The sequence below is a fragment of the Linepithema humile genome, chromosome 2, assembly GCF_040581485.1.
Source record: "Linepithema humile isolate Giens D197 chromosome 2, Lhum_UNIL_v1.0, whole genome shotgun sequence".
NCBI lineage: Eukaryota > Metazoa > Arthropoda > Insecta > Hymenoptera > Formicidae > Linepithema > Linepithema humile.
Window position 1 is genome coordinate 31,138,281 of NC_090129.1, and position 23,496 is coordinate 31,161,776.

Below are 23,496 nucleotides of genomic sequence, written 5' to 3' on the forward strand. Positions count from 1 at the left end.
ACGACGGGACGCTTCGCCGCGGAGCACGTGCGTCGCGAGACATCGCGCGCAATCAGACGTGACGATTTCTATTAGCGCGCGTTCAGTTACATTTCCTGGTTTTCAAGCGACCAACTTCTACAGCTGCGTTTCGCAAACTTCCTCAAGATAGATTTCGCGCGATAAGAAGAAAGAGAGGTTAAACAGAAAAACAGAGCTTTACCGTTTCTTCGAGAGGAGCGTGTAGGACTCCTTGGTCGCGGCGCAGATTCTCATCCGCATTTTGCGCACGGCTCTTTTGCGCACTCCGCCCTCGAGAACTGGCATCCAGAAGAGCGGTCCCGCACCACCACCTCCTTCACTTTTTCCTCCCCTCTCGCCTTCCGCACGGCGACGGAGGATCGCCGCGACGACACCTTGCCGATCACCTTGCGCCACGGGCGCGTTCTCCGCCCCTCGACGGCGACGCGGCGGATCTCGCATTCGACTCACGTCGCGATCGGCATTGCGCGATTAATCCACCACCCTCCTCCTCCTCCTCCTCCTCCCCTTTCCCCGCGCAGAGGGGAAAAGACAGTACGCGCGTGCACAATAATTATTTCGTCCGCGCACGGCCGATTTTTCCGCAAGTCGTGGCGCGCGGGTGAATATAATTTACAATCGGCGCGAGCTCCTCCCCGTTGCTGTCCTCCCTTATCTCGAGGTCGCCTCTCCGACTCGCCGCAACGATGATTCTCGCGGTCCCTCGTCTTCTTTTTCTTCTTTCTCGTACGCTCGGCTCGAGAGTCTCGTCTATTCGATAGCCATTATCGAGATAAGAGTTCTCAGCGCGCCTGCGGGCCCGAAAATATTTCTTTTGATGGATGTGCGACGTCTCTCGTTAGATACGCGTGCTTTCGGCGCGCGTATAGATCGATAAGCCCAAGGATCGTTATCACCGCGGCAGATAGTGAGATTCCGCGTGAGGTTTCGATTGCATCGGCTTTTATTTAAAAGGCAAATCTGCCTGGCCGTCTGCTATTTATGTAACAAAGTTGCAAAGATAAGAAATTCAATTCTATTAATTAATGTCTTATAAAGCGATCTGCTGTCGATACTAGTGGAACTTTTTGCAATTTAAAGTAAAGATATAAAAATAAAAAAAACCATTACTTTAATTTTATTTGATAAAGAATCATACGAATTAATCTTAGTGATAGATTTTAGAAAAATGTTTATTCTAAATAAATTTAATTCTGTAATTTTCAATTTACAAACATGTGGTTTGCACCGAGTGATTAAAAACCCCTTGAAATTTGATCTCTGGCTTATAAAATGCTCCTTGTGTGGTCTTTATTATACGCAAAAGCAAATGGTAGTATAATTTTTCTGAGAATTCCTCACTTTACCCATCTTTTGTGCGTTGCTTCCGCGATAGCCCTTTCACGAATTTCCGATTCTGTGAATAAGGATGACAAGTAAACGAGGTTTTTATCTTCGCAAAAAGAATTTTACGATGTCAGGTTTCAGAAGCCCGGATAATCATCTTTACAATAGAAGGTACCTTAACATCGGAATTTTCACTCAATGACAGAAACTCTTTCAGAAAACATTTGTATTCATGTAATAAAATTCTAAAATTCAAAGTTCTATCTCTCGCTGTAAACTTTGCATATTGAAAAATATCAGCATTAAATTTACATTTTTTGAAAATAACATATTACTTTTTTTTTATAAATAAGCACATTCTCTTTGAATAATCTCGTATTCAGTACAACGAATCTTTCAAACAATGGAATGCAGATTTCAGGCGATTAACGTTCTATTGAACGACCAAATTCCAGCAGTAATCGACAGCAAAAACAGCAGAGCTCAAAATCATAAAAAGATGTAAATAAACGTAAGCTCGGCTCGACTGGCGAGCAAATGGAAGCGGATTAAATTTACGCGGATAGAGTTACTTACAATCAACTTCGAGAGAGACGAGTAATCTCTCCGAGCGAGAAGACAGCATGCTATTATCTGCCGCTGCTGTATCGCTCGGATTTTTCCGGGAAGCGAAACTCTCGGTCGAGCGTAGACCTCTGTTCCGCGCGCGAACGCAAGAGTTTTCTAATCGATTCGCAAAATCGAACGCTATCGGTAAACGCGGCGACAGTTGATCTGATTAGCATTCGATAACAAATTTACTTTCTACGATGATGCTCCACTGACAGAAATAAAAACCGGAGTAATCTCGAAAGCAGAAACCGATGTGGGCGCTATCGACACTGTTATCGGTCTCGCGTCGCCTTTGTTCACGCGCGAAGCTGTGCGCGATGCGCGAAGGAAACACTCTGATTTCCAGTCGAAATCAATGCTACATGTGCGAACACTGCGAACTACGCTTAAATACGTTCAAGCGCAATTATTCTGATAATCACGCACTATATTACACAATTCTGTCCAAACAGATAAATCGCTCACACAAAAAATCGTTCTCTCGACTTTCATCGTCAGATCTAAAAGTCAATTTTATTTCCAGTCTTTATTTTATTTTTAATCGCGTAATTACGCGCACTTACAAGAAGACAATCACTTACATGCCGAGAATTCTCGAACCGATTGTTCGGCGCAATAAAAATCGCACGAGATTGTGCATAGAATCGTCTATCTCTGGCACTGTACTTCACCGATCTGACACTATACGTGATCGTCATGAGATGCGTGTGTCTCAGGAATGCATCGAACGGCGACGACGACGACAACAACAACGACGACCAATCCTGAGAGATCGGCAGGACGACGCACGTGCGCGCGAACGGCCCGACGAAGCGAGTGTGAGAGCACGAGGAGGCATGCGTCACGCGCGCACCCCTCTCCGACGGGTCGTAAGACCCCGGCGGAGCCCGCCGGAGGGGGCAAAGAGAGATACGGTGGATCGCGCCGCTGGAGGGGAACCGAGAGAGGTCGAGCGACGCGGGCCCCGGGGGAGAGCAACGTGTCCCTGCACTGCACCCCCTTCCTCACCGTCAAACGTATTGCAGTCTCGCCTACTTCCTTCCTTCTCTCGTCTCTAGGACTCGCCGTCGCGCTTTTACGGATTTTTCCTCCACCTCGGCACTGTCTTTTTCTCTTTCGCCCGGGCGTTTCTCTCCCTTCGAACGGCTGGTGGTACACCTTTATAGCCACGCACCTACGCGCGCCTCTTCTAGCGATATTACTTCACGCGAGGCTATACGTGAATGTATCGTGTACACCGTATTGCGCCGTGCACCCTGGGTGTCTTTGGAATTGCAGTCATGCCGGAGATTTATGCGAAAACTTGATTAAACATTGCGTAGCTCTGATTTTAACGAAACGCCGCATGCGTGTATTTGCGATAGATACATTCGAGTATTTTCGTTTAATGTGTAACAATTATTTTTAATTCTTTTAAAAACAAAATGATCTCTTATCTCAACGGATTTTTGTTTCATTATATCTATAAATTCTGCAACTCTGCTGTCAAATTAGAAAATATACTTTCGATCTTTTTTAGAAATTAGAAGAACAGCTTTTGATATTTCAACAATAATTTTCCTTGATTAATTGATTGTATCGACACAATGCAGAAATTATATTTGATGAAAGTAATCTATCATAGTAACATATAGCAGCACGAAAGTTTGATCGACACAATTCCAAAATGTCGAGTCATCTTGTACGCGCGCATATTGTTTAACTTTGATTTAACTTGCCAATCGTGCGACACCGCGTTTGTCGAAGGTAGAATACATTACTTACAATGCGATTTCATTTTCCCGCGAGGCGCGCATAACTCGCAGTCAAAGTTTTCGCATCGATAGGAGTGACAGCGAGAATTTCGAGAATTCTCAAAGTGCAATTCCAGAAACCACGATGACTAGTGAAACGTGAGAATATTGCGGCATTATATTGTTCACTTATCGAGAACAACCTGATATCGTAAATTCTCGAGTATTATAGCTTCTAAATATGCACGAAGCGTTCTGCCATTGATATTAAATACATGCTTTGCAACGTAATGACGTAATTACATGCCAGCAGCGGTAGAAATTCCTATTTCAGGAAAAGATGGGTTAAGAGAGATAAAAGTTTCGCTAATTATCGCGGTAAATCATAAATAATTGTGAGAAATTATCTTAATGTTTCTGCGACGAGGCGCGAGCCAAGGCGGCGGAAAGTGAAATCGCGCAATTTTTCTCAAGACGCGAGGTTCTCATAATGAATGGGTTTTCTGGGGAAGTTTTTAATCGAAAAACTACTGCGGTGAAAAAGTAAATTATCTTAATAATAAATGTGATTTTTGTCATCCTCATTATTAGTTTGTAAAAGACTAATTTTCTATTCAATTATCGTTCTTTTTCTACAGAAAATATTGTCCTGATGCTGCTCAAACGTCGCAATGCTACGTATTCGTGATAAGAAAGAACGGAAAGAATCCTCACAAACGCGTACAACAACTGTATGAAATGTCTGTAAGTAGGATTGCTCATTATCTACAACAATGCCCGTCGCGATGAAAATATGCAGTAAGAAAATGTAGACATTCTCTTCGAAAATCTCTTTAAAAAATAATCTCTTTTCTTTGAGAAAAAAAATCATGGTTTATTATCGTAATAACTATTATCATTATTTTCTCCATTTATTTGCCATATTAGATTAATCATCATTATTATGTTTCTTACATACCAAACACTTAAAAAACTAATCGTTATGACTTTCAGTTATACGAGAAATTAAGGAGAGAGCAGCCTGATTTCTTGCAAAAAATAGTGGTAATTGAAAGCGACTTGGACGCAACAAATTTGAAGCTATCTCCGGGAGCTCGAAACTGTTTACTCGACACAAACATCATTTTCCACGGTGCGACGATCCAGTCGAAGACTTTGCACTACGGTAAACGTTAATGTACAAACCACAAAACAAATACTTCTGCTTGCGAAGGAGATGTCCGATCTCAAGGTAACGACTCCGTAATGATCTAAAAGTCGTATTAGGAAATCCTCACGATTGTCGCAAGATGACATTTTCAGGCCTTCGTTCACTTGTCAACCGCCTTCGTTCAATCGCCAATAAAATCTATCGAAGAGAAACATTATCCTCCGCCCATGGAAACTGATGAATTATTGACGCTGGTGAATATTTTGAACGATAGGAAGTTGGAGGCTATCACACCGACGCGAGTTCCAAAATAGAAATACTTTTTTCCGATATTTGATGCATAAAAGTATACGAGTAATTAATTTCGCGCCGGTCAGAAAAAAAAATATTTTTCACAAAACATTTTATTAATCTAGTATTGAAATGAAATATCTAATCTCTATTCTAATCTCTATTTATTTATATAATCGATTTATCCAATGTCTATTTAATTTTAATATCTCGTGTCTTTTCGATCAAATTGTAATTACTTCTTAAATCTCACGCTTGAGCGTTGCTCTCTCTCTCTCTCTCGCTCTCTTTCTCTTCTGGAAAGAAGCCAGAGAATGTTTTTAAAATTCCTTCTACACGCGCGTTTTTCCGATCTCTCACAGGATATTATTCTCGGACGCAGGTTGATCGGCAGCTGGCCCAACACGTACGCGTTTACGAAAGCGATCGCGGAGAATACGGTGCTGCGATACGGTCATAAGATGCCGGCGTGCATCGTGCGACCGTCTATCGTGACTTCGACCTGGAAGGAGCCGATCGCGGGCTGGGCCGACAGCGTATACGGGCCCGTTGGCCTCTTGGTTGGCTCGCGTCTTGGCCTGTTGCGCACGATACATTGCCACACAGATAAAAAGCTCGACTTCGTACCGGCCGATTACGTGACGTCGTGCCTGATCGCCGACCAGCGTGAGGTGAGCTCATTAATCTACTTACTTAACGAATGCCGTCTTTATTAAGGCGGCCGCGCGACGCGGAATAGCGACCGATGCTAATGAGCGCGAACAGAAAGGGAAATCTAGCGATTTAATATCGAGAATGCGTGCGCCATATATAGACGCACGGAGGACAGTGATAAATACATCTCTACGTCGAGAGAGAAAAATATTCCAATAGAGTTTCAATGTTTGTCTTTTGTTCATTAATCTGCCATCGCAAAAATTAATTACTAAAAATATCCCCCGTCAATTATTCAACGTGACGCCGATGCTGCTTGCAAACATTTCGATTATCTTTTACTTTTGATCAAAGCGCGGGATTCGGTGAAAGTATTTTTAATCACTAATAGCACATTCTTAATTAGCCATACATACTTTCGCGGGGAAAAGTCCGGAATGTTTCTGAACAGTCGAATCGAATTGAAATCAAGACTCAATTTAACGGTAGGAGTACCAAGAAAGAATTCAAAGTGGACACGAACAGCCAACATCGTGTCGGACGCGGAACGGATACCGGTGTACAATTACGTGTCATGTCAGAGGCCGATAACCTGGAAGACGTTCCGAAAGCACGTACGCGCCCACGGATCCAAGATACCGGGTGTGAAGGACATACGGTTGCGGCGCATGTTTTGGAACAGTAGGCTCTCGCTGCACAAGATACTCGTGTGCCTGCTCCACTTGTTGCCCGCGGTCATGGTGGACGCGCGGCGGCCATTCTCACCGGCCGAGATCCAAGGTCGGTTGTTTTGCTTTTTCTTTTCTTTTTTTTTCTACTCTTTTCTTTTTCAAATACGTTTTATGGATCGCGGGATATCAGAGCCGTGTGGAGACGCTCGAGCGCCCTGCTGTAGCGACATTTGACGGCAGAGATTCGCGAGATTTCGCGAGAAAAATAAACGCAACAAGTCTTTTTATTCTACAATTTTCTCCGATCTTCTGTCCTCATCCTTTCGTCATTTTTAGATGGCACAAGAACTACAACTTGACGAACGCTCATCAACCACAACTTACTTCACGCCGCAGTGGTACTTCAAGAAGGACAGAGTGATTGAACTCTGGCGAACGAGCGCGGTGAATCGCGAAATCTTCAAGTTTGACAGCGATTGGAACGAATATGTAAAATAGATGGTTCGCGGTATTTGCGTTTCTGTTAGCAAAAGTCCGTGCGACGCGGTGACGGAAGGACTGATCGAATACGTGGAATTCTAATCCCGTTATCGCTAAAATTCGGTCAATACGTATTAAAAACCGTAACACGTTTTTAAATATTTAAACAGCTCAGAACCTTTCCAATCTTTCTCGTTAAATGAAACAAGATACTATAAATAAAGTATTAGGAGCAAAATTAAATATTAAGCGAAAGGTCAGAAAAAACTAATACATTTTTAATGACGTGTAATCTGTCGGATTATACGGAAAGTTCCAGTCAGAGAGAATTCTCTTGCAAAATCAAAGTTAGTTTATATGTAAATCTGTATTTATTACATTATTCGCTGTTTTGCTTCATACTCTTTAGCCATCTTTCTAGTAATTCGAAATTCTATTTTACCAAAAGTTACTACGAAATATTTATATTTTCATGCAAATAAAATTAATTAAAAACAGTACGAATAACACTTATCTGATTTCAATCTTAAATCTTTATTTTACAAAGATATTAAGTAGACTGCAATTGTGCAATTAAACATAATTGATATAACGAAGATAAAACCATATTTTTAAACCATAGAATTAACTTACAGACAAGAATTATATTATTATACCAATTCCGAAAACACAATGGCAATTGATGTCTTCCTTAGTACGATCAGTAGAAAGATAGCGACTAGAAAATACGAGGCGAGTAACAATAAGAGTCTAACAACGGGTAATGCACGATCGCCGCAGCCAGTGAAAGTGGAGAAATTCAGATACGCGGAAAGATCGGGAAGTAAACGGCACGTAAACGATAGAGACCTACGTCACGGCGGTGTGATTTACCGGTAGTGGATGGGCCAGTGATCCCGAACGAGTGCGATACAATGCGGCGAGTATCGTATACCCGATGGCACACACTTGAACATATGTGCCGCACGCTCGTAAACTACACGGGCAACAATGCGGCCTCTTCGGTCTGATTGCCATTGTTCCTGAGTGAGCACGGGAGCGCGCGGAACGTCAAGGACCGCGGGACACTTCACGGCGGTAATAGATCTTCAGGAATGCGTAATCATCAGTGTCGTGACGTCGCGTTCACTTAATACCGAGATGCATGAATGCTGAGACGGTTTAACACAAATAAGATCGAGCGGAGTCAGTGAAATTGTTTGGCAAATAAAACGTCGTATTTTCTCAAAGAGAAATCTTATAAGATAATTAATATAAAATCGCATCAACAGCGCGAACGTCTAGCTAACGGTCATTAAATAATCATTTAAAAATCATTAAAAATTCGAAATAAAATCAAATCAAAGTTTTTTATTACATATAAAAAAAAACTGTTTCAAATTCTGCCGAGAATTAAATATCATCCAAAACGGGCTTTAGATTTTATGTATCTTACATTACATTAATTTATTTAATTTCTAAACTTTCGCATTTTATCATTTTACTATCCCGCAATCAAGTTTCATATTGTTAAATCAGAAACTCATTCTAATTTCTTCATTTCCTCAAGCAACTCAACCACTGTGCTGTATTCGCGATATTAATTACGCGGTATCTAATGGTAATTCAATCTCTGTGATTGTAATCGAAAATTAACCGTAGCTCGCGGTGCATTATTCCGCTCGGTAGCCGCATCTCGCGCATTTGTTTCGGAACGAGCGGTGCACCCGTTAATGCGGTTGTTGCAGCGTCTACCTACACGCAGTACGAGTCCGTTCGGCCATCTATCTGCTTATCTATCTATCTATCTATCTTTCTTTCCACCTACCTACCTACCTACCTACCTACTCACCTACTCGCGCGAATGGATTCGCGCGACCTGTCCCGTTTCCGCGGCGCCATTCTTGCGCTTCGCTCGCTGAACAGGCCGGTTTCTCGTCGCACACGAAGACCCAATTTCAAAATTACATAAACTGTTATAACTTGAATTAAATTGTCGATTTGTCAAGCGCGCGAAAGAGGACGTTACGCAAATTGTCGCGTTTCTACCGTCACGGATGAACACAGAATTTTCAAAACGAATTTATCGAAATTAAATCACACGGAATCCCCGCTGACAACAAAATGTATAAATTGTGTTCCATGTCGGACAATTTCGGCGAGAATACAGAAAGCCTTTCCACCGGAAGGGAGAAATGCTGCCGGTGAAACAGATCGTGTCGGGTATTAATCAGTGCGAAGAATAGATTCCCGTTGAGTAAATGCTGTTCCAGAAAAAAAATTACCTGGATACGACGTCGAGAGAAACATATCACGGAGCGAGAATTGTACGGTGATATTTTAAAATATGTATTTTAAGGTAACGAGTTCGGTAAAATCTAAAAAAAATTAGAAAAAGTGAAATTTTTTTTTTTTTTTTGTTATTTCTTGACTGTCAGACAGCGTTAATTAAAAGTTATAATATGATAAAATAGATACACGGTAATACCGTGAGTAACTTCTCAAAGTTACGAACAAGTTGATAACTTTACTTTTTCCTAAATTTTTTTTACTCGGATGTATGTACCTCACGTAATATCTCCAAAAACAGAATTTCTGCGCATCTGAATACGAGCCGAATACCGCTATTGTTGCGATAAAGATATAGATAAAAACCGACACGAACAGGGCGGTCATTAGTATGATAATGCTCTTTCTCTTAGCACGCGCTAATAATAATGGCCGCTGGGAGACGCCTTGAGAAAAGTCGTCGACTCTGTTATTAAAGAAAGGGAAGAAAAAAAGAACGGAAATACAATAGAGCGGTAGTTGCATAACTTAACGTAACATAAGCATTACGACGGGCAACGCGTAGTTGCGCGATATCCAGCGTGTCCACGTGGCTAATGTAACGGGCGTGTGGGCGACCGGTATTTTTATATTTCACCTCGTAAACCCGCGTCACACACAGTAACGTCGCCATATAACATTTTAATAAGTACAGTTAAGCGAACTTGTTAACAGAAAAAAAAGCGACGGAGCGAAATCGCGTTGTAAATGAAATTTTCTCTCCAATTCTTATTAACGCGGCAGGCCATCGCGGCTCTTCGCCTACGATGTTTCAGGGTTATAATAGCTAATTGTCACGCAACGCCGGTTGCGAGCTGGTCCGATAGCAATTTGCAATTTCGCGAGCCGGAAATACCCGATCAGGAAACGAGTGCGCGCGGGCAAACAAACAGTAACAATACACGAATCTTCTCCCTCGTTCATGGAGCGAATCGAATACAGGATAAAAAAAATTGAAAAAAAGTGAAGCAACGCAATGCATGAAAACAAAAAAAAGACCGAAAAGAATCGACTCGGTACTCGGTTGGTTCCCCCTTTGACGGGATCGCCACCGTTTTGACAGAGCTTGACGAATTTTGACACGAGGAACGAAAGAAACTCTTCGAAAAGGGTCGGACGATCCACGCGCGGACAATTGGAATAATAAACTAACGTGGATTCGATCGTGATCAGCATGCAAGCGCTGTTAAAAATTTCGCGAAAGACATTTATGTTATCTGCGTGTAAACAAATTCTGTGAATGCCTCTGTTAATCAAAAGACTATTATTTTTGTTATATATATATATTTCCATTCACATGTATATTTCTAATTATTTTCATAAACTTATTGACAAGTTCAAACAACTTCATCTTCAAATATTCAAACTAAAAATTGAGAGAAGAAAAAAAGAAGTATATCTTGGTAAGTAAAGCTTCAAAATTAGCTGGTAAACATCGCGTGGACCGATTTTACGGAATAATGCGAATTTTTCGAGTACGATAGAGAACGACAAAAAGGCGCTCGCCCGCCTGGAAAATGCGATCGAAAGGGGAGCGAGAGAATACGAGGGCTCGTCAGTCGGCAGGGTGCCCCGTAGAAAAACCTGCTGCACACACGTGCGACACAGGGGTACCCGATTTTTGCGCTTTATTCATCCGCGCGCCGCATATAAACGATCTTATATAGAGTGGTCCCGAAAAGAGCGATGTGAGGCGTTGTTGTTAATAGAGCGCGGAAGGGATGTGTGCACGCGAACAAAACTCCCAGCCGGGATAGCGATTTTTCTGCGTCTCTTCTTCATGGGGTTCGGGGGAGGGAGGGGGGGGGGAGGAAGCACCGTAAGCATCATTTCAATTTCGCGCACGTTGCGGTGTCAGAGTTCATCTCGAGCAGATTAATTTCGCGGCTCGATACATTTCGAATGGACCGAGAGACTTCGTCGTTTTATCCTCTTTTTCGGCAGTTGCGCCAGTAAATTTTCGAAAAAATGTTAGTGTGCGTAGATTAATAACGGAACGTTAGACAAAATTAAAAAAAAAAACAATAAATACTTTGAAATAAATTCTGAACGTAAGTAAAAATATAGATGCTATTAAAATTAATTCAGAAAAATATGAAAGTATTTTTTTATAAAATAAACAATATAATAAATCGTATAAAAAATTCTTGATCTCAAGTTTTGTTACGCGGAATTTTATTTATTCGCGATGCTTTGATTTGCAGTGCGTGAAGCTGGCGTATTATTTCGTACGGATTCAAACCATTGAGAATTATTATGACTTTATTCTTTCATTTGTCAAAAACTAAAACATATTAAAAATAAAGTCAAAACTCTAAATTTCCACGAGATAATACGCAAACTTCACACGCATTGTGGCTTGTATTTTGCTGAATTAAACGAGCCTATGCTTAGTCCGGATCTTACTCATCGTCCGTCTGCGAGATAAACTTGATTGTGCACAATGCTTTCTATAATACAAAGAGAAGCCATATATTTCCGTTATTGGCACATCGCATTACGCTCGATTCAACGTCGTCTATTCGTAGCGCCGAACGAAATGACGATAGATTCAAGGTATGTTCCGCCACAGTGACATTCTTCATGTCCTGACACAGTGACATCGCGCATGTTCTAACATAGTGACACTATGTCGCATCAAAGTGCTCGTCATCAAGATACATTAGCGTTCCAATTCAACAGTAGAACACAATAATGACGTAAAAAAACATGAGAAAATGAGTTCATGGTCTTAGAGTAAAGATATAAGTACTAATGATAATTGTAAATAAATAATTAGACGTAAACGACTTGATGCTTAAAAATTTTAAAATTACGAATTCAAGCAATTTAATTTTGAAGTTGAAAAAAATTACATTTACATTAATTCTGAAGAAAGTTGAACTTACATTAATTTTCCGAATTTTCAAATGTAGATTTTAAACAATTTTTAAATTTGGATTTAAGTTCTATAAAAAACGTTGATACATAAAATCTTTTATTGGAGTTGATTATAGCAATTGCACGTTTTATCGAATAAATATACAAGTTTCGAGCTGCCGTTGCACTCGACTGCTCAATTGTTCGGCGCAAAGCAGCCACGAGCAAACGCATCTAATTGCCACGCTCGCGGAGTTCAACGAGGGTCAACTGGCGCACCTAAAGCACTATATGTAGATCCGCCAAGGAATCTGAACACCGTAATATCAACGGTGCGACGCGTCGCAGCTCGTTTTTCCCGTTCTTACTTCCGGCACGCGATTTCCGGTTAAGTTAAATACGAGGAGGTGCATCGAGACATGCCGCGCAGCGGAACTGGTAATTACAGTTAGCGAGGGTGATAAGTATCATTGCTCGTAAAATACGAGTCTCCCTGTCGTCGCGTATATTTATATACAGAGTGTCCTGAACTGACAGAATAATTAAATCTGACGTGTAATTAATGCAGCGCGTGATTTAACGTTCAATAAATTCTGGGATGGAAAGCTTAATTAATTTTCGACAGATTTTCTTCGATACGAAATTCTTCTTTCAGCTAAAATGCTGAAAAATTAACTGTTGCTTTAATTCGACGATTAAAAGCAAGAAATTTTTCACGACTGAAGCTTTCGTATACAATTACACAACATTTTATCACTTAATTAATTTCGAATGGAAATTGAGCTACTCGGGAGTTCCATTTTATTTTTATTCACCAAAATATCTACTAATATATATAAAATAACTTTAGAGCAGTCTTTAAATTTTTATTTCAGCTGTGCTAAATACTTAAACCCGTAGCGTCCAACGCGACTATAAATTCGAATTTGATTAATGCCATGACATCGCGTTTGACGCGCAATCAAACCCGGGATCAAAATATTTTCCAAGGTCATCTACGGGCCTAACATCTACCTACAATGTTGAGGCACTGTCGTTTTCGCAGGATTAACATCATGGCGAAGAACCTCGACAAAGCGGCGAGCGTGCGAACGTTGTCGCGCCCCTTTCCCTCTCGCTCTCCTCGCAAGCGACTAAAACGAATGGAAATCCTTCTTCCTGTCGGCGCTTCGTAAACCGAGCCGATGTCTCTTTCCGCAGAGACGTTGACTAACGACGTATAAAGGAAGGATGTAGAGGTACCGGCGTTGCCGCGCGCGAAAAGATAAAGGGGATCAAAGAAACCGAGACGCGACGTCTTATTATCCGCAAAGAAGCCTGTTCATTTATTCGCGTTTAAAAGAAAAAGCTTAGTACTCGACTTAGTACGAGACTCTCGGCGGATTAAAGCCAGTATAATCAGATTTTTTTTCTTCGCTATAACGAGAATATAATAAAGGTTTTCTTCTTTCTGCGAGTTAATTCGGAAACTTTCTGAATCTTCTCTAATTATCTCCAAATTATCCTTTTAAAATCTTCCTCTCTGGATCCGTAACTGTCCCGCGTGGGAAAGACGCGTCTCGCCCCTCAAAGATAAATATATACGTATACCTCAAATATATACACAATTGTGATAATACGCGTGCACACAATTACGATTGAGTATTTCTTCGGCAACAGAATTATTATACGGGACGCGTCATAAAACAAAAGATATAAAAATATATATAGCTGAATGTATTTTTAAATAACACTGCGAACATCTTCCTGGAATTCGCCAAGAGATACAACCGCACTTGACTCGTCTTTTATCCCAATAGAAACGATTGCGTAATCGTTCCCAGCAAAGATTACCCTTCTCGTACTTCGATAAAAACAGGTATCCCAGCGACAGGAGATAGAGATACGTAATGATAATTGCACCAAGCCGATAATTCCACCTGTTTAATTTCCTTCGCGGTCTACACTTTCGTAAGATAAAAATCGCAGTAAATACTTTTTATCGCAATCTTATATGTCTGACGCGCTGTCATCGACGTGATATCTTTACAGGCTGATTTCCATGCGCGATTTCTATCAGCCATCTCGCGTCGTCGCGAGATTAGGAGCGCGCGGCGGGATCGACGCGCCGAGAATATCCGTGGATACTTTCGTATTCAACGATCGCTCCTTCCGTGCGGCGAAAAGCGAATTCTTCGCAACTATCTGCGGCGAGAGCTCGATATTTCTCTGATGCGTTGTTTGCGAACATGCCGCAGCTTCAAATAACACGCGTACGCGCCAGCGGTATACCGGGTGTCGACAAGCGATCGTATTTTCCGTATCTGCATCGATGTTAAAATGGCATATTTCTATTTGTAATCGTGAATTATCGCATATTCTACATAATGAAGAAAAATTGTTTTCCAAAAAGTGTTATCGTCGTCGATTTAAGTTAGAAGAGTTAAAAACAGCGCGACAATATCCGCTGCAAATCATAATTTATTTGGACGCTACTTGCAAAGATTCGCGATTCAAGAATCGCTCACGGTCGCGGCGACGATTCAATCACTATGTATATTTTATTTGATTCCGGATATTCTCGAATAAGATTATCGCTGATCTTTTTAAAGGATAATATCGATATCGCGATATCAGCAGCCGCAGGGTGCGACGGCAGGGCGACGGCAGTGAATTTACTTTACCCGGTGACCTCGATATTTAGCATTAATGCCGCTCCCGGCGGACGGAACAAAGGTGGGTTGATTTGTACGCGCAAGAACGCTTAAAGGGTAGGTCATACTTGTAAAGCGCATATACCTCGAAACAAATGGTGCGTTTCTACGGCTCGCAAATAGAAGGTCAAGTGTCCTCGTCGCTCGCCTCGACGGCGGATTAAAACGCTTCCACCCGTCAAACGGCGATAAATGTTAAAGAAATATTTTCTCAAGGTGACGCCGCAGCTCCGTAAGCTCTAAGCTGCAGCTCATTCAATTTACATGCAAATGGCGTGTTGTGAAACAAAAGAACGATTTTACTATCGATCGGTTTGGTACGGAAATGTCGAAATAATGAATGTCTGTCGTATGTGCTCCTGGTTCGAAATTACTTCTAATAACAAGGTGAGTAAAACGAAACACCCCGTACATTCGCGTGTACACGCATGCACGCGAAGAAAGTCCATCGCGGGTGTAAAGGGATTATTGCACGAACTCACGAATGCGTCGGATCACAGTATACTGCACAGTATATTGCAGTATTGTGCACGATAGTCAACTTTAGAAGTGGTTGCCTGTGGCTAGACGCATCCGATATATTTATTTATAAATTGTTGCCAACATAAAAATCTTATAAATAATAATTTCAACGTTATTACCGATAAATGATACTTCCACAAGATTAAAGGGATCAAGATGGTGCACAAAACTAATTTTCATCTCAGGATAATAATTTCTAATTTTAAATACGTATAATTATTATATAACGCAATTATATTATATCGCCGCAAAGATTATTTTTAGATTAAGTAATAATTTATGGTGATTGAAAACGGGATAAATTTATAATAACTTTTTTTTTTTTGAGAGGAGATGATGAAAAGATGAAAAACACGATGTTAATTAACTTCGGTATTACGGTATTGCGAGGTGATACTTCGCGTCACTCGCACATAAATCGCAGGAGCATCAAGAACGGAGGAAAAAAGCGACAGGCCGAGGCGACAGAGATTATCTAATCGCGCGATTTTCCCCGCGTCTTACTTTCATCCGCAACTGGTTTTACCACTTCAACGTATACGGTATATAGGCACTTAGCGAACCCGCGCGTCAGCCTCGGTAATTATTATCACGTTTGAAGTGCAGCTACCGCGCATCGGGTTGCCACACTGTGATGCCCGGGATTTCGATAAAATCGACAGGGTGTCAGACGCTTTTACTAAAAGCTCCGGAGCACTCGGGCATCTGAACATCCCTGACGACTACGTAAAAGAAATGAAAGTGCGGGTTGATACACATACGGTGTCCCAGAAATTGTGTATTTTTTCCGCGCATTGCAGATACCGAAAAGTTATTGCAATATTATCGCATCGATGTAGCTTTTGACTTGTAAAATAATTTGTGTATTAATAAGAAAAAACAATTGTTCGAATTAGAAGAATTATAGACTTTATAAAGAATACGGCGAAACGACTTTAACATTAATTCTTGAGAGTTAATGTTTCTTACAAGATTAAAAATATTTTAAAACTGTTTGCCGTTCGTGTTCACCGAAATGTTTGTCGTGTCTGGCCGGATATTACGCCTTTCAATCTTGTTTTTTCCTCGACGTCGAAGCGTCCCTGTCTAGCGAATCCTGGCAGGTTTACCCTTCTACGTTTACCGATCTTTTCGTTACGCTAAGGTAGCTCGCCCGAAAAATGTCCACGTCGCGTCGCTCGCACGATTCACCTCGCGACGGTTACATCCTTTTCAAATCATCGCAAGACGAGGAGACGATCTACACGCGGAAGTGGGCGTGTATACAGATCGAGAACCTGATTTTTTAAATAGGCGACACTGGTTTCTTATGCGCGACGGTTACATTCTACGGTTGCTTGCTTCTGATATTTTTATTTTTCCGACATTAGCATAACGTCATTCATACTTTTTACTTACAATTTGCATTATCTAAAATTATACATCAGTAGAAGTATAACGTTAAAGTTTATATTTGTTTTATGATTTCACAAAGAGTTGGATCAAAAGTGAAGTGCGCAAAATTTGCGCAAAGACGCCTCATGAATTTATGATTTGCAACATTCATTTAAAATTAAAAATTTTCAGAAACATCAAGTCCTTAAAGTAAGATAAACAGTCTTGCTCTAAAGTTTCCCTAAATTCCAAGAATTGCTAGATTTACGGGTTACATAAACATTTCTTACAGTGCTTGTTTGAAGCACGCTATACTCCCACGTACGAGTATACGTAAGTAGTTTCCGACGTATGAAACCGAGTAGCCTTGCCTCGCGGAGTATCATTTCCACGAATAAAGCGTCTCCGTCGTGTCTATGAAGGAGAATCGGACGCGGAAAACGAGGGAAAAAAGGGAAGGAGCTGCGCTCACGCGAGAGATGGAGATATCTGTCTTTGGCGGAGATACGTGAAAGAATATAAAACCACGTCGGAGCCGCGATTAATCTAACAGACACATCGGTGTGTAATAAAAGAATTCATATAATGGGAGCGGGCTGGAGCCACGTGTCCGTATAAGGATTTGCGGAAACGGGGATTTATGATGTTGGAGAATTAAGAATTTATGATACACACACGCGCTATCAGTCCGTGGATCTGTAAAGGCCAAAGGAATTGAACAATCGTGAATTCAGGGAGCCGAATGTTTACAACCAGGAATTTATGAGCCGACAGTTTTGTGAAAACAAGCATGTTTGCGTCCAAGAGATTCGTGAAAACACATATCTACATAACTCGGAAAAATAGACCTCGAATTGACGCGAAAGAATCTTTCTTTAACACGAATGTATATTCGCGACCTAAATTCGAGTTGTATTTCACAAAATTATGATATTTCAGAACTGCAGCAATATAACGAGCTAATTTTATACCGCGATCTTTTCAATCGACGATTCAAGCATTGTTATGAATTACGCAAACGACACTTTATCGCTGTTATCGACATTCGTCATACCATATAATTGCTTTTATTGCGTCACTGTGCGTATATCTCCTTTCTTCGAAATCATAATAAATGGCGCTCTCGGGAAATTTCACGCATTTCGCGGTCACGTTTCCTGACTCGTTTCCTCGTAACTTCCTGCGCCGCGAGGGACGCAGGATGAGCGTCGCGTGTGCACGATGACACATCGATTGAATCGCGAGATCGACTTTTTACCGATTGAACGTGACCTATTTGTAACTCGAAAAATAAATTCTCAAACTTTATATATTTCAGTTTATATTAAATAAGCGAAAAATATATTCCGAAAAAATAAAAAATGTGTTATTTCAAGTAAAACTAAAAAAGTATTTGAAATAAATCATTCGTTGGGAATTTATTTATTAACTCATTAATGTATATTGCGAAAATAACTGGCCCGTATCCTAGTTTCCTAGTTTCAATTTTTTGTATTCCGGTTTCTACACAAAGAATCTTAATGACAAATGCCGACCGAACTGCTTTCTTATTATATCTAGTCATCTTTACTTTCGGACAGTCGCAACGGTCGCTCGGCAAACAACGAGCGTGGCGGCAAGGCACGCGTAAATACAGTGCTGGAAAAGTTTCACCGAGTGAAACCTTATGATCGCTGGTGCCGTACATTCGCTCGCAACTCGACTCGTTTGTTCGCTCGCTCGCTCGAGATCCTACGACCTCGTTCGATTAATTTGCCAACGTTTCGCACCCACGAGGCGCCCGTCATTATATCCCGGATGGAACGGACGGTGTGGGCTGACGCGCGGAATAAGCAGGAAATTAGAAATATATCCGCGTCACTCTCTCGACTCGGCCCGTGCAGATATGGCAGCGGATCGGCCGTGGAGAGGGAATTGCATCATTCGAGTGTGTGTCAGACGTGTTTTTTTCCCGCGATTACAGGACGTCGCAAAAGCAACAAGTAGCAGGCGACGCGAAGACATTGTTGGGAAAATAATATGATCTGTGGTACATAATTTGCGGCATTTGTCTCTTGTGTGTCATCAACTTGATAAATTCTACAGTCAGAGTTAATTATGATGATATATCTGCAATAGTTCTCGGACAAGTTTGATTCTTTTATAAAATATATAATCTAAAAATATATCTCTTTTATAATAAACAGACATTATCAATTATTATTTTATTTTAAAGGTATCACGCGATATTAATTGAGCTCAATTACATTATTCTGAATTATCGCGATATTGTAAATTCGGACGACACGCGTCGCTAAACTTTGTATAACTCGCCCTCTCTCAAAGAGATTGCATTGAAACCGGATAAATACGTCAATCGGGGTCCTCAATTGAACCGTAAATGTTGGAATTAATTTGTCGGCGATAAGCAGTAATCTGAGTCTGTTTTTCTTTCTCCTTTCTCTCTCTCAAAGAACGAAAGTACACCATAAATTTCGGAGTCCTTTTAGTTGCTCTCGATATATCGCTTCGAGAGTGAGAGAAGGGCGGCCTCTTAGGCCGTTTCAATTTCATCCCGAGCCCGATCTGCATTAAGCACGCACTCGAGAAGCACGATGGTCGTTATATTCCCGAAGTGGGAAAGAATGATCAGCCTTGTTCTCCGCGGCGCGTTCATTGGTATTCCGGATACACGGGTTTCTAGTGGCTGGGATCGGTAACCACACGCACGCACCGAAATAGGCCCTAAACGACCGCAATTTCACTGCCGATGCACGAGCGTGTTCTTCGTGGCACGACGATGAAATCTAACGCAACGATTGCCAATACTCGGCAAAACAATCTCGCTCTCGTCGCGTGAGAAGAGAAGAAAAGTAGAACGTATTTGATTTCTTTTAATTCATTTAAATGTGCATAATTCAAAGTTTAGAAAGTTAATAATCTTAATAATAAAAGTCAATTAAAAAAAAACTAATAATACTTCGAAATTTAGATGTTTAAATTAAATTATTAGAAATTTAATTATTATAAATTATGAAATACCTTGTATAAAGTTAGAATTAAATGAGAGAAATATTGAAAGCGCTAAATCATTTGGAAACTTTCGAAAGAGGTTCTTTGAACGCCTCGTCGCTAATTAAAAATCACTTAATGAAATCTAAAGGCTGTTCGAAATTGAAAGATAAAGCACACCCGATGTATTTCAGCTGCGTGTGCGTTTTACGTAGGTGTATACAACACTCACCCGGTATCGCCGATGTAATCCAGCATGCGTATCTTCAGCATGTCGTATGCTGAATCAGTCGCGCTCCGTCACATGTGTGAGACCCCCCCGTCGGAGATCGGAATCGCCGGCTCGCCGGTCGTCGATGCCGAAATAATCGCACGTCGTCGACGACCGATATCCCGGGCGAGTCTAACGCGTGTTATCGAACGGTACCACGTCCCCGATGCCTCGAAACCAAGTCGCGCGCGTTTTGCGCGAGTCACTTTGCACTGAAAAGCGCACACGCTTATCCGGCCACCCGATCGATGTCAAGACCTGAATTTTCATGGAGCATTTAATATGTAAAATGTAACTGCAGCATGTGACAAACACATACATTGCTACATGTACCGTATATTTAGTATTAAATCTGGAGAGGAAATGTTAAAAATCGTTCGACGGCTGATATTTAAAACATCATATTTCCATATAAATTTCTATTTAAAAAATTTCCATGTTATAAATTACAAATGAAACAAAATTGGCGGAAAAAATATATTATCAAGTTTCGAGATAAATAAATGATGTTTAGACTATAGCACAATTTGTGGTTTATATATTATTCCGCCAGTTCCGAGAGGCGAACGCGTTTAACGCTGAGCTTACGGCATGAATACGGGGAAATTAAGATGTAAATGCAATTAGAACGTTATAATGGCTTTCATGACTCGTTAGCCATTCTAAATGAACTACGAACTATTTTATCGAGATATCAAATTCCCCGAGGAAAAGACACGCGAGATTTCTCGACGGAAACGACGATTCCCGAGAATCGATGCGCACGGCGGCCAACGATCGACTTGCAGATCGTAAGAACACGATCTCAGGGGTGAGTTACACTACGTTCTCGAATGTGTGCGCGTATGTGTGTATCGTTGAAGTGCACTGTCGTCCCTCGCGATTATACGTGCTGAGATAACGCGGTCGGTCCCGTTATCGTTCGTGATCGATTAACTCCTCCGATGCGTTTCTTCGAGGCGAACGGTCGCCGCGACACGAAAGGGGTTCCCCCCGCTTGCTTACCCGTCGTTTTTTTTCATCACGAGATCCTCCGGCAAAGAAACAGGCCCCGTCTCGCAAACAGAAAAACTCCGACGTGTCGCCTCTCGATCAATGGCGCGTGTCCGCATCAATTTCATGCCTCGTTTCAAATTATCCGGTATTTAAACCTTTCCCTAACGCGCATTGTGACAAACGTGATATCTCCGCGATATATTCGATATATTCTGCATGTTTTCGATATTCTTAATATGATTCTACGTGAAAAAAAATCTTATCTACACAGCGAGTCGAATTCTATAGCACAATTTGGAAGGTAATTTCAACGCAGAAAGTAGTTCTTCATTCAAGCCATCGCAATGAATGGTATATATCCAGGCCACGAAACTGGTCTACCTCCAAAATTGGACAGGTTCGAAAATATTCGCGAATCGTCTATAGTCATATTCGGAAACGAATCATGAAAAATTCAGCTCTCTTCTTTTTTTTATGAATAGAATCGGAATTTTCAAAAGGATTTGTGAAGGACGTCGATTCGATTAAACTCGGGGCATTAGCGGAAATCCTTTTGCCTTAATTCATAGCGCGAACAATAACGCGGCGGGTATCACAAACATATTAAAAGACACAGAGAAACTTTCAATACTCGAAATGGAAATTAGCCACCGCCAACGCCACGATGCTCGTCGTTTCCGTCGCTCGTGTAATCGATTCACGTGAGACATTTGACATTTGACGACCGTTGTTTTCCGCCCGATTATCTCGATTACGCGAGGCTGTTGCATCCGACAACGATATCAATAACAAATTCACACATCATTCGTCATCCGCAACTCACGTGATTTACATCGCGCGGATCTCGATAAAACGCCGGATCAGATCCAGATATCACGCGACATTGCATTACATTCGGAGGAAAGTACTTAAATATTTTTGCATCGCAAAATTTAGAATGTTTTATCGCGTATAATTTCGAGTATGGCACTTTCAAATATTGTATATTAAATATTACATACAATTTAAATATGTTTCAATTACTGATTCGACACGACACGTTTCCACGTACGTATGTAGAGAGTACAATATTTTCGCGTTTTTTTTTATAACCGATCAAGAGATCTTTTTGCGCGCGCAAAATCGACTCTACAACGTCGAGAAGAAGAACGGCGAGACGCGACGGCGAAGCGCCGAACAACTGTTTAACGAGCCCGCTCGTACTTGCATCGTCAGTGGCACTCGCTCCCACCCGCAACAGCCTCCGCCACCTCCTTCTCCTCGATCGCGTTCTCTTCGCTCAGGCCCTCCACCAGTCTACTGCTCCTCCCGAGGTCCTCAAGAGGAGGACTCGCGAGCCGCTTTCGAGAGTCGCCAGTCTTTCGTGTCCGATAAGATGTTTGTGATCTCTCAGGAGTCAATCGGCGCTTTGAGTGCCGCCGATTGTTATCAACGTTCGACGCGTACTCTATTAATAATATCGATTGTCTTCAAGATGTCTTAAAAACCCTCAAATTTACCATTTAAAACATTTGATTAAATTATTTAGAATATAATTAATCTTAATTTTTTTTTCAAACTTTGCGTAGACTTCGTTATTGTTTCTTTATTTATTAAGAAAATAAATTATTCTATTAATAATTCTCAACTTCGAATTAATTGCTTTATAATTGCAAAAACTTTTGAAATTGTCAATTATATTAAAACTGTAATTGCGTCGAACGTAGCCACTTGATTATATATAACTTGATTATATATAACATTTCTCATGATTTGTAAGATAAATAGACTTTGAAATATCTAAAGAAAATTATCCTGTTCAATTAATAAATAAATTATTTACAGAGAGAAACATCCTAGACCTGCATTCTAAACGAACCGGTTTTATGTACGAGTTGTTGCAGTCAATTTGTATCTTTTCCGGCTAAAAACGTCGACGGTGGTCCTCTCTCTATTTATTAAAAGATCTTTATTTGTTGTAAGAGAAAGATTGCCCCTAGAAGAGGTCAGATTAGGTTAGCTTAGGGTTAAGAATTCCCCGGTCTAGGCGTCCACCTCTACGTCGGTGCCATTACACCGCGACGAGACCGATCATTTTCGACTGGGATAATAGCACGGAGAAGAGACTCGGGGACCGGCGGAAAATCACGAGACCAGTTACCGAACGTATATACTAATAGTATGCCCCGTTGTTCGACCGCGGAAGATCGCTCGAGGCTCGATAGCTCAAGTGCATTATGGATTTCATCGGCCGATCGGACAAATTTTTCCGACGCGAACTTTTCCGAGACATTCAAAATTTACGACGTTGCACAGTCGCCGATTGGAATTCGATATTTATTAACGGAACCGTTCGACAAAAAGAAACAAAGAGGGACAAAGAGAAATTAAACTTGTTGAATTATTTTAACGAGTGTGTGTCGCGTTTGTGTACTTATTGTGCGTGCGCGCTTGTGTATACGCCGTGACGATAGGAATATTTGTTTATAGTAAACTCCCCGAGGAAGCCGCACCGATAAAAGCCTCCGGGAAATTTCGGGCTCTCTCAAGCGCGCCTACTTTCCTT

General features: G+C 41.2%; 1 protein-coding gene and 1 long non-coding RNA gene across 7 annotated transcripts in view; one reads left to right on the top strand and one right to left on the bottom strand.

Annotated features, from left to right (window-relative positions):
* The window catches only part of LOC105671659 (rap1 GTPase-activating protein 1-like), a 101,921-nt gene that overhangs the window by 57,661 nt on the left and 20,764 nt on the right, over nt 1-23,496 (bottom strand). Inside the window, exons 1-2 of one of the 6 annotated variants that reach the window (XM_012365994.2) lie at nt 21,953-22,125; nt 19,917-20,213 (exon numbers count right to left, since the gene is read on the bottom strand). The exons of 2 other annotated variants lie outside the window; for them this stretch is intronic. In XM_012365994.2, the coding sequence (XP_012221417.1) occupies nt 19,917-19,957 (41 nt within the window). In that variant the 5' untranslated portion in view covers nt 19,958-20,213; nt 21,953-22,125. Of the gene's footprint in view, nt 1-202; nt 997-1,923; nt 2,791-19,916; nt 20,214-21,774; nt 22,126-23,496 lie in introns of those variants that run through there. 3 more of the 6 variants (XM_012365996.2, XM_067350153.1, XM_067350152.1) reach the window with 3 other exon arrangements.
* LOC105671667 (uncharacterized) lies at nt 3,748-4,971 on the top strand. Its single transcript, XR_010888696.1, has 3 exons — nt 3,748-4,235; nt 4,331-4,436; nt 4,686-4,971. It is a non-coding gene; the product is annotated as an uncharacterized lncRNA (long non-coding RNA).